The sequence below is a fragment of the Phocoena sinus genome, chromosome 21 (genome assembly GCF_008692025.1).
Source record: "Phocoena sinus isolate mPhoSin1 chromosome 21, mPhoSin1.pri, whole genome shotgun sequence".
NCBI lineage: Eukaryota > Metazoa > Chordata > Mammalia > Artiodactyla > Phocoenidae > Phocoena > Phocoena sinus.
In genome coordinates, this window is record NC_045783.1 from 10,548,925 (window position 1) to 10,564,487 (window position 15,563).

A 15,563-nucleotide genomic window follows, 5' to 3' on the forward strand; every position below is an offset into this window, starting at 1 on the left:
ACACACCATGTAATGTATCTCCCCATGGTGGGAAAGGTGCTCTGTGTGCATTCGGAGGGTTACACTATTCCCTCCTTTGAGGACACAAGTTTCCCAGAGGCAGCCTGGGCCCAGCAGGACCCAGGACGCCCCCCTCCACACCGGCTGCTGGCACTGGGCCTGCCGTGGGGACCCCCCACTTCGGCCGCCCTCCCTGGGCACCCCGTTGCCTGCCCTCACCTTTCCCTCCATTATGGTCACCACGTCGGGTAAGCCGCCGAGCACCTTGCCGCGATCTACAAGAGCAAAGCGACTCTGCTGAGAAAACCGTCCACGGGGACGATCCTGGGGGTCGGGCCCTGGGCTGAGCACCGAGGCGCACAACAGGAGCTGGGAGGAGAGCGCTGGCCCGGGAGAGGACACGGGGCAAGGCACACCGTAGCGGGGACCCGTGCTAAGGTGCAGGGTGGGAGCAGGGGGTAAGTGACTCCGAGCACGGGGGTCGTGAAACGGTCGAGAGGAAACGCGGCCGTGAGCCAGGCATGAGGAGGAAAGTCTCACCAGGGGCTCAACACAGGGCAAGCCCCGTCCTTCTGTAATTTAGTCGGGAACTGGGGGCCTGGCCTCTAGAGAGGGGATTTTGCAGGGGGATGTATTGCAGGTATATTTTCATTTTCTGTCTACTGTGATGCTCTGACATCGTAAGTCCCGCCTGGCTGGGCAGAGACAACCCCCCCCCCAGCCAAGGGCCCAGCCAGGAGCCCGCCTGGAACCTATGCCGACAGCCCGGCCAGGCCCGGCCTCCTCCGCCTGCCCCGCCCCCGGGGAGGTGGCCCACCTCTGCCCGAAACACCCGGGCCGGGTGCCCGGAGGCTCGGGGCAGCCCTGTCGCCCAAAGCCCGGCAAAATCACTAAAAGCAGCCAATCGTACGTGTTCCCTCCGCCCCGCCTGCCTTTCCTCTGGAAACCCCAGTAAAGGCAGTGGCCTCAGTCTTCCCTCCGTCCTGTCCTCTGCCCGCTGACCCCCTGGCCATCCTCCCACGTGCCCGGAGTGGCCCTGCCTCTAGGACCCGAGAGCCCAACAAACCGTCCTTCCTGGGCCTGTCCTGAGCCTCCTCCGGCGGCCGCTCCTGACTGACCAGCTCGTGAAAGGACACAGAACAGGTGGTGGAAGGTGAAGGCAGAAAGGAGGCCGGGGGGGGAGGGGGTGGCAGAGCTGGAAGGTGGGCTGTGGGGAAGCTGGGGATGAGCAGCTGAGAGCAGCAGGGGCTGTGGACAGTCCTGAGGGTTTCCAAGCGGGCAACAGGGTTTGCTGTCTATTATTTAATGCATAAAATGAACACCCTTAAGTACAGACCCTCTGCCCCACCCAAAATAATGTTTTGTGCTTGTTATAATCTAACATGTACTTACTTTTCTCTGCAAAAGCAGCTGCCCTGAAAATTAAAGGGGGGCAGAGAACAGAGAATAAAAGAGTCATGAGCAAATGCTATCAACCAAAAGCATCACACATTTCAGAGGTTTCTTAGAGATGAAAGCAAAATGAACAAGGAAACGTGTTTGCTTCTCCTAGAAGAACACATTCGGGTCACAGGGTCTGAGGACCCGTATGGATGTACTTTTCCTGCCATTTCCCACTGCCCTGTCTTCCAGCTGATAAAACTCACAGAAAAGTTTCTTTTTTCACCAGATTACATTGGAGATTTTTAGATATTTTTGAAAATGTTGGTATTTGATTTACCTAAATCGTCCATTCATCCATTCAACAAATATTTACTGAATAACTTAGTATGAGACAAAGACTGTTCTCCGTGTCGGATGCTCTAAACTTTACACACATGTTTAGAAATCCCCAGTTATTCTTTAAAAAGTTGCTCTAAACACTGGGATATTGTTCAGCTAAAAAGAAATGAGAATTTTCTGTACCTTCCTCTCAATTTTGCTGTGAACCTAAAACTGCCCTAGAAATATAAAGTCTTAAAAAAGAACCTAAATATATAACATTAAAAAATTGCTCTGTGTGATGTGTTGCTATAATTATACCTATTTCAGAAATTCAGCATTTAAATTCATTTAAATTAACCCAGGGTTGGGCTTCCCTGGTGGTGCAGTGGTTGAGAGTCAGCCTGCCGATGCAGGGGACGCGGGTTTGTGCCCCGGTCCGGGAGGATCCCACATGCTGCGGAGCGGCTGGGCCCGTGAGCCATGGCCGCTGTGCCTGCGCATCCGGAGCCTGTGCTCCGCAACGGGAGAGGCCACAACAGTGAGAGGCCCGCGTACCGCAAAAAACAAACAAACAAAAAAAACCCCAGGGTTATTATAACTCTAAAATTAATTGATAGATGCATTTACAGTTTAGAAGAATGCCTTCTTCTAAACACGGAATGGCTTAAATTGTTATTTTTAATCCCAGTTCCTAGGAAGATCACATTCCTTGGGTCAGCTAGGCGTCCACAGATGTTCCCACACTCAGCCAAGATGACACCACGTCATCTGGACCCCAGACGGAAACATAATAGCCAAGCATGCAAATCTTACTTGAGCTGCTGGAATTCGGCAAACGCTTCATCAAAAGCTGCAAGGAAATATTTTGTACATTAGTAACCGTTTGAACGTGCTCGGCTTTTACTCATTCCCTTAGCTGCTCTGCTCGTGACTTGTTTGCTTAATGACACAGCCAAATGAATAAAGTAATGTTCTCTGAATGAAAGTGGTAAAATCAGATAGCTTCCCTCTCAGCATCCTTGATCACTAAGCTAATCCCTAAGTACAAAATTACCAGGTGCTAAAGAATAATGATCTTACCTTGACCGGACAGGTCAAGTGACCGTTGATGGGTATCTTGGCCGTCAAAAATCTCGAAGGTGTATTTCCCTTTATCCTTCTCGGTGGGCTCGCAGATCTTCAGCCAGGCCATCTCCTCACTCCCACCAACTCTCATGTGCTCACCTGATGCAATCTTAGCATCCCTTTGAAAAAGTCACGGGGACATACTCAATTTAGAATCCCATATTATATGTACAATACCTGTGGGGCAATATTACACATCTTTCAGGGAGAGCCTCCTCTAACTGGCTGGAGCTGGTGTCATCATAGATTTTTCTGGATATTATACATTTACTAACTACATCAGCAGCTCAGCTCTGAAAACCTTCTGAAATTAAATCTGATACTTAGTTTTTAAAGATACTTTCTGGTTTAACATATGTTTATTGGTAATAGGTAATAGACTCAAATACTCTAGACTGTATGGCATTTTTCTGCTCAAAAAGTTAAAAATAGAGTCACCATGTGATCCAGTGGACGCACACCCAAAAGAATTGACGGCAGGGGCTCGAACAAATATTCGTACACTCATGTTCATAACAGCACGACTCACAGTAGCCAAAAGGTAGAAACAACCCAAGTGTCCATCGACAGATGATGGATAAACCAACTGTGGTCCATCCATATAATAGAATATTATTCAGCCTTAAAAAGGGAGGAAATTCTGACACCTGCTACAACACGGATGGGCCTGGAGGACATTATGCTGAGTGAAAGAATCCAGTCACAGAAGGAGAATGACCGCGGCATGGGCTCAGCCAGGACGAGGGGTGAACGCTGCACTAGAGGGGGAGTCCACCAAACGCCAAACCACACGCAACCCGCTGGGCGCCCTTCTCAGAGCCCTAACCCCACCTGGGCTCTAGCGCAGAAGCCCACGGCCCCCTGGGCCGGCATGTGCACCGCCTGGCGCGTGACCCTGAGCTCAGCTCCAGAAAGGAGCCACCCGCCTTCCATCCTAAGCCCTGACCTGAGTTCTGACCCTGCCTCTGTCACAGCCCCGACGCCTTGCTGGACTGGGCACAAATGCTGTTCCCAGACACCATGTGAAGCCACCCGCCAGCAGAGGGCCGGCAGCAGACCCACCCCCGCCCACCTGGCTCCCCCTCCCAGCTCAGAGCCCCCAGCCTGGCTCCACCCCTGGGGTGAATTCCAGAACCCTCTCTGATCAGCAGTCCCACCCTCACCCTACACCCGCTAAGGCTGGCTTCTGCTGAATTAGCCAACTTATAAGAAGGCAAACAAGTCCTGGTAGCAAAGCACAGCTGCTGGCTGCACTGAATTTGTTATCACTGTTACCCCCTAGACAGTGACTTTGGCTCGAAGGACTGTTTGTTATTGTTTTGGGACTTAAATGGGCCAAGTTGGATAAAACCTCTTCCTTGGTTTTATTATTGGATCACAAAACATGCCCAAATCCCTTCACTCCCAACTAAATTTAAAACATCTTACGTTAAGGTAAGAAAGAGGAGGATGGAAGAAAGCCTAGGTGTGTCTGCTCGTTTGTGCGAAAGAAACCCAGGAGATGGGTCCCTGCAGGGTGTGGGGAGGGGCTGGAGGAGAGGGTGGGGAGGGGTGGTGGACGCACCTGCGCGGCAGCCCCGCATCTCCCCTCCTGCAGGGAGCTCCAGGCTTCACTGAGATTTCAGGGGCCTCTGCATGTGAAATTTCCTGGTTGAATTAAAATCCAAAGCGTTTTCTTCTATAAAGAGGCCACGCGGCATCTTCAGTGGCTATGATGCTTCTAAGTCTTCAGCGGTCCATACTTAGCAATTGGAGGTCTAGCCTTTTCTCGATGACAGAGTAATTTCACCTTCGAGCAAGAGAACAAAATCCTTTTGCGAAGGGATCTGCTGAGTTCCCCTTCGTGTGCTTCTAACTCGTTTGAGATAGGTTTCAGCATTTCTTCTAAGTGGCCCTCGATGTCTTACTCAGCATTTCGTCAAAGAACAATCGGCCTTGCTGACGCCCACATTTCCCCAAATCCTCACCATTCTCTACTGATTTCTCGCCACCCACTGGCACAGAATGTTCAGGTCCACAGCTTGAGTCTCCCTTGGGCGTCCCTGACTCTGTTAGGTGGGCCATTTAGCATCCAGCAGCACATTGTATTTCTTTCTTTTTTAAAAAATAAATTCCATTATTTATTTTTGGCTGTGTTGGGTCCTCGTTGCTGCACGCGGGCTTTCTCTAGCTGCAGTGAGCGGGGGCTACTCTTCGTTGTGGTGCACAGGCTTCTCCTTGTGGTGGCTTCTCTTGTTGTGGAGCACGGGTTCTAGGCACGTGGGCTTCAGTAGTTGTGGCACGCGGGCTTCAGTAGTTGTGGCATACAGGCTCAGTAGTTGTGGCTCCTGGGCTCTAGAGCGCAGGCTCAGTAGCTGTGGCGCACGGGCTCAGCTGCTCCATGGCATGTGGGATCTTCCCGGACCAGGGCTCGAACCTGTGTCCCCTGCATTGGCAGGCGGATTCTTAACCGCTGTGCTACCAGGGAGTTCCCGCAGATTGTTATTTCAACAAATGTGTTATATTATTCTCTATTTTTCCAAGTATTGCCTCACAAGAACTTACTTAATAGTCAAATAGTGAAAAGTAACCAAGGTTATATTTCGGTGATAGAATATAACTATAAAATAAAGTTTAACATAGCATTGAATACTATGTAATAGTCAAGTAGTAAAAAATAACTAAAGGTTATATTTTAGTTATTAAAGAACTGAAGAAATACTTGTGTTGATTCTGCTTGGAGAAGAGAAGGCATGGCAACAACCACGCTCAGGAGTCCGTGGAAATCTGCAACACGACCGCGAGCTCTGTTGGTCTCTAGGGATGGTTTCTTCTGATACAACTTTTTTGATGAGGCAGACGTGTGATCCGAGCCCTTATCTCTCAGTCTGTCTGTCGGCCTGCAGTCAGTCCCCTCCTTTCAGCTGGATGGCCCTCAGCACCGTAGTGGCCAGAATCAGACCAACTAGTGTTCGATCCCTGCTCTTTCACTTACTAGTTGTGTGACTTTGAACAAATGATTTATCTTCCGCTTGCAAAACCTCAGTTTTCACATCTATAAAATGTGAGTATTAACACCAAGCTCATGGGGCTTTTGTGAGGGTTAAATGAAATCATGGGTGTGAAGTGTATAACACACGGTAACACAACATACATGTACCCGCGTGCCCGGGGACGTGTTCCCGCGGGATGTGGCATGTATTTAAACTCTGCACGCCCGGCACCCAGCACAGAGCGAGCCGTGCCCTGGGAGGCAAAGCTGGAGAAGCAGTAGCCTCCTGCAGGGGACAGACGCGTTTACCAGGGAAGATAAGACCCTTATCACAGCTGCACACAACTTACTGAAAGATGATAGGCTGTAAATAACAAAGAAGCCCAGAGAAGGAAGTGATTCATTCTCCATTTCCAGGAGAAGGTCTGATTCAGCTAGAAATAGACATTTACTCATTGGTTTTAAAAAATATATCCTTATCAACAATTACATCACAAAACTACACCAGAGTTTCAATCTTCAAAGCTCCTGTTATTGGAATCCTCTAGAAAAAGCCACTTCCCCACAAACCCCTTAGTATGGGACCTGCAGTGACTGCACCCGATACAGATTTCCATACTAACGACCAAAAACAGAGATGCAGGATTCCAAACACAGATGCGCTAAGATGTCAGCACATCTTCTTAGTTTATGCTTCTGATCATAACTAACAGCTAAGACAAAAGCATAGCACGTCAAAATGTAAATAGGGAAAAGATATCCCAAGGCATTTATCCATTCAGCACTTCGGTTTACTCACGAATAGATTGACCTCAATAATGCTTTTACAAGTAAAGTAGTCATAAGCATGAAGTTTGCCTTTTGAAATGTTAATTAGGGAAAATAACATCTAAAGGCACGATGTGGACGCTCTGAGGTCCCAGTCCACGGAGGAGCAGATGACTTTGGTATATGGACATCACTGAAAACTTGGCCTGCAAGTGTTGCCCATGTCCTCAGGTTAGAGACAGACACCACGGTCCCCGTTCCATCCGCCCCCTCTGACGGGGTGCATTAGAGATAACCCTGGGGGGATGGTCGGAAGGGCAGACCCCCGGGGGCTGGGGGCAGGCACTCGTCCACACGCTGTGACCATAATGAGAGTCTCCAGTGTTTTAGTAGCGAACATGCCCACCTGGACAGGTAACCAGCAGCAGACATGAAATACAGAGAAAACCTGCTGTTTGTATAGGGTTTCATCCCTCTCGCTTTCTTCTTTTACGTACAATTAAGTTTGTTTTGGTCCTTTTCTCTTTAATCAATCTAGTGAGAAACCAACAGACTGGAAATCTGGAGCACCTTTTCCAAATATTATTTTTCTATTAGCTCTGCTGGATTCCAGACAAAATGTGTGTCACCAGTAATTATCTTTCTCCTTCTCCACCCCCCACCCCCTGCCCCCCCAGTTTCTGTGATGGTCCCGCCCCGAGCCCAAGGCTGTCATCATCTCTCAAAACTACAGAGTCTTGAGCAGACTTGGCTATGAACACGTGTCCCAGCCGTGAGCCCTGGGCACCGCCCCATGGATGGCATGGCCACAGTCCACGGCACATGGACACTTACTTGTGGTACCAGTTCACTTTCATTTCTTCGGTGAAATATTTCATGAAACACTGAAGTCTTATTTCTTCTGCGGTGCAGAGTATCTTCAGTGGAGAAGCAGAGGCTCCTGCAGAAAATAAAACATACTCAGCTCTGAGGAAAGCAGTCTGTGCTATGTGAGGATGGACAAGCCCTGTGGCCAGGTTACATCCTGCTGTAAATGCATCCTCACGCATATATTCTAACATCCGTCAGCCACAAATCCTTACAATTTGCCCAGGCCATGTTCATTCATTAAATAAGCTTTTGCCACACCAAAATTATCTGAAAATCTCTTTGACGACAGCATCAAGGAACTCAAATGGCCCCAAGAAAATATTCCCTAAGGCACTTCTCACATCCCTGACCACTTCCATCCAGTCATTACCACAGGAATCAACTTATAAATTAGACCACACACAAGCTTCCCACATAGATGAGATTCCAAACTGACGGGGTCTGCCCTGTCTGCAAGATTGCACCCACCTTCTTGCATCTCCCCACTCCTTCTTCCTGGCATTTGCTAAAATAACCTTTCCCCTGAAGGGAATGGAGCCTCTAGGCACTCAATCCCTTATAGAACTTTCTGGAAAATCCATGTAAATGATGCAGGGATGGGAATCCCCTCATGGAGCTCCGTGGCTGGAGCCTGTCTAGCTGAATGCCCCACCTCCGTGGCCTCTGGCGTCCTCTTTCTCTCTACTCCTGCCCAGAGAGAAAGGCAGAAAATGATTTTTCCAAACCCATTCCTCCGCTTTGCTTCTCCCTACATGGGGGAGGGCAGTGGGCTGACCAGATGCAGACGGTAACAAGCTGCACATCCCTGAGCACAAAAATACGGAAATGTTGCAGTCTTAAAGAGGCCAAATAGCTTCAAGTCGAGGGTCATTTTTCAGACTACACTCGCAGTCGATAAATGATCACGAGCCCACAAGGTTTTCCAATCAAGTGGGGAGGAGGGAAAGGTACCATCCATGAAACAGACAGACAGAAGGAGAGCAGTTCTCAGCTCAAATGCAAGGATGGTGTCTGGCACTTTCCCTAAATACTGAGAATCAAGCCCTGCACACAGAATTAAACGCTACCCCACAGAACCAGATGGGTTTCATTTCAGCTAGAAAATCAACAGATAATTAACTTCGCCCACCACAGGGAGGAAAGGATGGCAGGATGCATGTTCCAAGTAATCAGATTACAGGAGCCTGATTTCCAAGAATGATGCTGACCAGGGCAACGTGACCTAGGAAGCTGTATCCCTATTTTCTGATTTTATATCCGCTGCTTCCTTACTGAGCCTTGATTTTGAAGGCTTAAGGGGCATTTGTATCTTATCAGACAAAATTTAACCAGATAGGTATTTAATCTACACAGTCGCCACACCAAAAGTAAGTTCTGCCATTGGTGTTTTCTGTTTCACAACTGATTCTTAAAGTTATTTGATTAGACATTTCAGAGTTCTATAAATATTAAAAATGAAGGTATACAGTTTAAGCTTGGCCCCTTTTAGGCAAAATACACCTTAGACATTTTTGTAAAATTGAAGGATTGCCAACGTTAAAGAGCTGGGTGGGTAATGTCTTAGAATACACATCTCGTGATGGGGGGGAGTTCCGAAGTGCCATAGAAGGAAGGCTGGACTCCTAATCTAGGGACACGAGAATACTCTGCTAGTGGTTAACTGAGTGACCCAGGACAAATCACACAACTTCTCGGTAACCAGAGTCCTCATCTAGATAATGTGGGTCTCTTCCAAGGTTCTGCAAAAATACAAAGAGTCCCTCAGCACGTCTTGTCAGATACAGTTAATGGAGATGCCGAAAACCTAACCAAGGACTTTGAGTCTCCAATTGTGCCTTCTCCATCTCAAAAGTCAGCATGGAAATGAAGAGAAATGTCAAAGGCATGCACACACATACACATAAAGCATCATCCATGCAGAGAACTGTAACTTTGGCATCGACTTTTATAACGGGTTTGTTTGCAGCCAGAGAATTACAGAACTTTACATCTGGATGAGAACTTGGATGTCACCTTGTCCAAATTCCTTATTATAAGGATGAAGAGGTTGAGGAACCCTAACTCTCTCTATAACAGCAGGTTTGCTTCGCAGCCAAGCACAGCCTTTAACCTTCGGGACACGAAGAACAAACAGTTCTGTTCTGTGGGCTGCTAGCTGACCCGGCAGGAAAGCCTCCTACACTCTGCCACCCACAAGTCACTGCAGGATCCTCTCTGTGGGATCAGGGTCGGGAAGGAGGAAGCCCGGGAGGCTGACGTGAGGATCCCATATTTATCCAAAGCCTCTAGTTGGCCCTGAAATTCGAACAAAATTTGGGGGGGGTCCCCAAGAAGAGCCACTGATTGCTTCCCAACATGCAAACCCCAGAGGCTGTTTGGTCTTAGAAGCTCCGGGAACACTATCTCCCCACACCCCGCCCCCACAAGCTGTGAAGGGAAATTTGGTTTAAAAGCCAAGAAAACGAATAGGGAAATGTTTCTGTGCTCCAGGAAACAGGATCACTGTTTTGACAGCTCTCTACTTGAAAATTCAGAAGTACTCCTTACATCAGCCCAGTATTACACCTGGTGGAGCTATAGAATTTGACCCAAAATGCCTCTCCCGGGTGGAGCTGGACCCTCGTTCAACAGGCAGAGGCCACCAGGCACCCAACACGCATGGCGAGACCGTGACTCACGTCACAGCGTCCAAGTGACTGTCAGCAGAGCACGGGGGACGCGTACCCATCTTCACTCCGGCTGTTTCAGGAGCGGCGCGCTCAGTGCTGTCTGCTATCGGTTAGACCAACTCGGGGCTGCATTAGGTCTAAAAAGCCACTGATTGCAGGTGACAAGAGCCAACTTGGAACCCGCGCAGGAATCATGGCGTCTTCGAGGATTAAGAATATTCCTGGGCGGCGGGGGGCAGGTGGAGGAGAAGTGAGGGTGTGTGTACGTGTGAGCATGTCTGAGTATGTGCCTGGGCTTCAGCACCTCCAAGGGCTCTCAGAAGACACAGAAGAGGCAGAGGCACAGCTTCCCTGAGGTCAGAGGTCAGAGGACAGAGGACGGAGGTGACCGAGGTCCCTGATGGATGCAGCAAGGGGACGTGGGAACCACAGACGTCACACCCGGACCGACACCCCAGGCGGCCACGACACCTCAGGGCTGCGGGGAAAGCCCACTGCAGCCTGAGCGGGACGGCTGGGAAGACGGGGCAGCTCTGGGATAATGGGCCACGTGCGTGGGCTGCTGCGGAGAAGCCCCCGCTTGCTACTAACACATCCACCTCGTAGATCGAGTAACGCTTGCTCTGCTCCTTTCCGGCTGCAACAGCACTGAACATGCAGCGTCCAGCAGACCCAGGGCCTGGCTCCTCGGGAGGACAGAGGCTGAAACGTGATGCCGTGTGTCCCGTGCCTTCTCTCTGCCCACCACACTCACTCTCAGTAAGACGCACGTGGTCCTTCCAGGCTCGGGCATCTGGGACCCAAGATCACGAGAATACAATAGGAAACTACCTTCTGTGTCGCTCTGTGCCCTTCACTGGTCCCTTCACTTTTTCAAGACACCACGACCATGCGCACCACCAATGTTACAGGTCACGTGACGCTTTAATGCAAGGTCATCCCATGGAGCATAAGCGTGAAGCCGCCTTTCAAGCGGCTTAATGTACCTTCGCAAAGTGGCGTGTACACCATGGAGCGGCATTCGGCCCATTAATAGTATCAGCAGTAAAACTCATTCAAAATGTGGTCACCTACGCGACAAGCAAAAGCAAAGAGCGACAGTCTACCTTACGGGGACGTTTCGAGAGAGTGATGAAAAAATAAACGTTAGAAGTTTTCCAGAAGAATGACCAAAAACCCTTACGGGGCAGCAGCTGAGCTCAGACCTGGGAGAGATGTGAGCTTCTGGTCCTGACTCTAGCTGCCAGAGCCCCGTGGTTAAGCCACCTAACTGCTCCGGGCCTTAGGTGCCTGATCTGATGACATCAATTAGGTCACCTCTAGAAAGCCCACAGCCATAAAGTTTTATAATCAGCAGAAAGCCCTCTACAAATATAAGCTATTATTATCAAATTAATAACCAACATCTTTGTTCTCACAGTTTCCATGGAAGGGTAAATAGAGAGGAAGAATTTATCTGCAAAGCTAAGAAGTGGTTTAGTATGTATTAAACCAGACACAAAACCAGAGGCTTCAAAATTCATCATCGCTATTCAGCATTTGTAACGCAGACGCTGAGAGCAATTATGGACAAAGCATCACAAAGTGGCTAATTAGGGAGTCCAAACTGAGTTTGTTTTGTCTCTCTTCATATTTTTTTTAAGAAAAACATATTCTGCATATAATGCCGAAAACTCCTTTAAAAAGCATCACCGAGGTGGTCAGATAACTGTTCTGCCGTTGAATCTGGGGCCTGTTCACAGGAGATGCACTGTGGTTCCATTAGCTGTGGAAAATGCCCTTCTCGGGAAATAGCAATTTTAGCACCAAAATGACTTGAAAGTTAGAAGGCATTTACTTACCACAGACTCTACTCATGGCCAAAATCATATCCTCGTACACTGAAAGGAAGAAGGAAACGTATCATTACGATGTCTAATTTTATCAGCAGCATTTTCATGTTTAATTAAATTGGTACGGGAAATCAGGATGTTCATTTGAAAAATGAAACATTAAAATGGCGATAGTTATCCATAAAAGGCTCATGTGTGGCGATAAATCCTTCTAATCTATTCACTTTTTAAACAAGGAACATTTTGCTCGACATAAATCCGACCATACATTTAATTGAACCTCTTCATCACTGTTTCGATCACTTTAATACATTTGTCACAAGATAGAACTTGGCTCCTGAAGGTGAACTAAGACAGCATTTCATTGAAGCCCAGAGTAATATCATACCTTGTTCTAAAACACTCAAACAGCTTTGAATGCAACTCAAGTACAAATCTATTTTCTCTTCCTGTGTCCCCGCTTAAGAAACAATATGTACTAAGGATACAGATGCTGTGCCTTTATCACACAGTTCATCCTGCTGGCGAAGTGGATTTCCTTTTAGTAGAAGGAAGAAGGTTTTATTCTACCTTTGCCAGCTATCTCAAGGACAGACACATCTTGACCTCTCTCGTCTTTCAAGGTTGCCTTATATTCACCATGGTCCTTCTTTGACAACTGCAAATAAAACACATCCCATATGTACATAAAACTGACGCCATGATACAAAATGTAATACAGGCTGATACATTCTCTTTGCAAACCATGTTAATTTAGGAGGCAAACTGGGAGATAAATGCAGAATTCACAGGTTGTTTGAGAGAACTTTCTTATCTTGTTTCTATCTCTTTTCTTTAACACAATGTACCTTTGGTAGTAACAGCTCACAGACCCCCTTCTCCAGATCAGGCAACTTTTCCATTTCATACAGAGCATCATCCTTTAGCCATTTGAAAACGGTTTCCTTCTTGGTGTTCGCAACCTACAAGACAGGAATCTTACGTTGAGTATGTGAATCGCTGTGGCTCATGAGAAAAAAGTCTACTCTGATTGGAAATCACAGACCTAAAAAAAACCAATTTTTATTATGGACAGTCTCAGACAAATGCACATGGGAAAGCTGTCGGTTCTAATAATAGCAAATACATTTCTAAATTTCAGCTTCTCAAATAATTAAGCCCTGACAGTTCCATTCGGAAGAACAAATGATTCCTCTTTGTGCTAACCCATGAAATTAGATGGTGCAAGGTTTTTTGGTTCATGTGAGATGTCAATAATAAAGACAAGATGTAAGCAGTGTATTTTAAATTCATAAATAATATAAAATATCATTACTGGTCTATAAAACTGTTGAGTGACTGCTTTTTTGGCAACATGACATTGTGGACACACAGACGCAGGGGAAAGAAAGTTTAACACAAAACGAGCCCACTGGGCACGAGGACTTTCCTGCTACTAAAATCCCTCGAAATTCAATCTCTGTCATAAGCCTGAACTCGAAACTCAGCTTTGCAGAATTCCAAAGATGAGTAAGCGTCTCAAGTCGCATGCTCTGACCTACACGTCCCACGAAGAAGAATTATTCTGGCTCTGTTGGAGCGGAACGTACTGATCACATCGAATTGTGTGACACGGACCATTCTGCATTCACATCCCATACAGACTCAACAACAGAGATGTCAGCGACAAAAAACAAATTAAAAACATTGAGAGCACGTGATTAGTTCCGAGAGTGTAGCAGTGCAACGTATTTTAGACTTCCCGTAGCAGCTACGTCAGCTGCTGTCGTTGGTGACAGCCCTGGGGGACAATCCCCAGACGGCAGGGCTCCGCACTGGCACACGGGGCACAGCAGCATGCCCGATATGGAGAATAATTCCATAAATGTTTCAGAGTAAGTGCAGGGCTGTCTCCCGCTGGTCTGGGAACTAGGCTCTTCCTCCTGAAGCCAGGACCACGTGGTGACAGTCAGGATGGAGCGAAGCTAAACAATCCCAGCAGACGATGTCCTTTGTCCTAACACCTCAAAATCTCCCTTGTGTCCGTTTCCACGCCAAGCCAATCCCCGACTCTCCCCCACCTTAATTCAGCACTGCTGCCTCTTACTCTCATTTTCCAAGATACTTACACTGTCGGTCCTTGGGTGCTAAATAAAAACCTTTCCAATGACCTTCAGCCTCTGTTCTCTAAAACCTATATCCTCAGTTACTTTATTTGTCCTGTAGCTCGGGGTGCGGGTGGCGGGGAGGAGGGGGGGTGTCTTCTGTCTCCAAATAACTCATTTGTCGCTTCTCTGAACTCTCTGCAATGTCTCTACCACTTTTTCTTTTTCTTTTCTTCCCTCCTTCCTTCCTTCCTCCCTCCCTCCCTCCCTCCCTCTCTTTCTTTTCGGCTGCATTGGGTCTTCGTTGCTGCGCGAGGGCTTTCTCTAGTTGCGGCGAGCGGGGGCTACTCTTCGTTGCAGTGCGTGGGCTTTTCATTGTGGTGGCTTCTCTTGTTGCGGAGCACGGGCTCTAGGCACGCACGCTCAGTAGTTGTGGTTCACGGGCTCAGTAGTTGTGGCACGCAGGCTTCAGTAGTTGTGGCGCACAGGCTTAGTTGCCCCGCGGCATGTAGGATCTTCTCGGACCAGGGCTCAAACCTGTGTCCCCTGCGTTGGCAGGCAGATTCCTAATCGCTGCACCACCAGGGAAGTCCTCTACCACTTTTTCAATACGCGCACCTCACATGCATGTAAGTATCTAGGAAAAGGTCACAACAGTATCACTCCTGAGACCCGGGGCCCTGCCCGACTCTCACGGTGTCTGAGTGTGCCCTCCCCAAAGTTTTACTGGAGGTGTGTGAGAAATCTCTCTCCCAGATTTCCTTCCGTTCATGACTGAGGTTTCTCTTGCCTTAAACTTTTCTTTTAAAAGATGGTTTTCTGTAAAGTTATAATATGAATACGTCCACACATTGATTTTTCTCCATGTGTTTTGTTATGTAAGTAAATAGAACAATAACCACCTGCCAAAGTATTATTAGGCAGAAACCTATGTGGAAGAAGGGTTCACGGAACCCCAGGAGTGGTGGGACATGAGTGTGCAGGCTAGGTGGGTTAAATTGCAAAAGGCTCACCTCTCAAGCAATAGTTATTCAGTTTCTCCAATGTCTGTGTTCAAAGACATATGACTCACTTTGATCAGGGAACTTAAAATATTATCAAATATTCACAGGAGGGCCTACACCGTGTCAGAGCACATGGGGAGCCTATTTGTCCCACCGCCCTTGTGAGCATGTACTCAGGACACCCTTGTCAGAAAAAAGGCCAACTGACCACAACATAGCCGCTGCCTTAGCTGACATTTACCACCGTGTATGTTTAAGGTGTACAATGTACACAACTTGATACACGTATACGTTGCAAAAATGGTTCCCACAATGAGGTTAACACATCCTTCACCTCACATGGTTACCACTGTGCGTGTGTGAGCGGTGAGAACACGCAAGGTCACTCTCTCAGCAACCTTCAAGTATATAATACAGTGTTATTAGCGCCAGTCACCACGCTGGGCATTAGACCCCAGAACTTACTCATTTCATAACTGGTAGCTTGTACCCTTTCACCAACATCTCCCCCACCCCTTAGCAACCACCGCTTGTTT

At 47.9% G+C, this 15,563-nt stretch overlaps 1 protein-coding gene across 2 annotated transcripts in view; it reads right to left on the bottom strand.

Annotated features, from left to right (window-relative positions):
- MYOM2 (myomesin 2) overlaps positions 1-15,563 on the bottom strand; it is an 84,580-nt gene that overhangs the window by 1,573 nt on the left and 67,444 nt on the right. For both annotated transcript variants that reach the window (XM_032618619.1, XM_032618617.1), the window contains 8 exons: positions 12,788-12,901; positions 12,510-12,597; positions 11,949-11,987; positions 7,403-7,508; positions 2,785-2,948; positions 2,518-2,554; positions 1,393-1,415; positions 220-275 (listed from right to left, as the gene is read on the bottom strand). In XM_032618619.1, the coding sequence (XP_032474510.1) occupies positions 220-275; positions 1,393-1,415; positions 2,518-2,554; positions 2,785-2,948; positions 7,403-7,508; positions 11,949-11,987; positions 12,510-12,597; positions 12,788-12,901 (627 nt within the window). The remainder of the gene's footprint in view (positions 1-219; positions 276-1,392; positions 1,416-2,517; positions 2,555-2,784; positions 2,949-7,402; positions 7,509-11,948; positions 11,988-12,509; positions 12,598-12,787; positions 12,902-15,563) is intronic.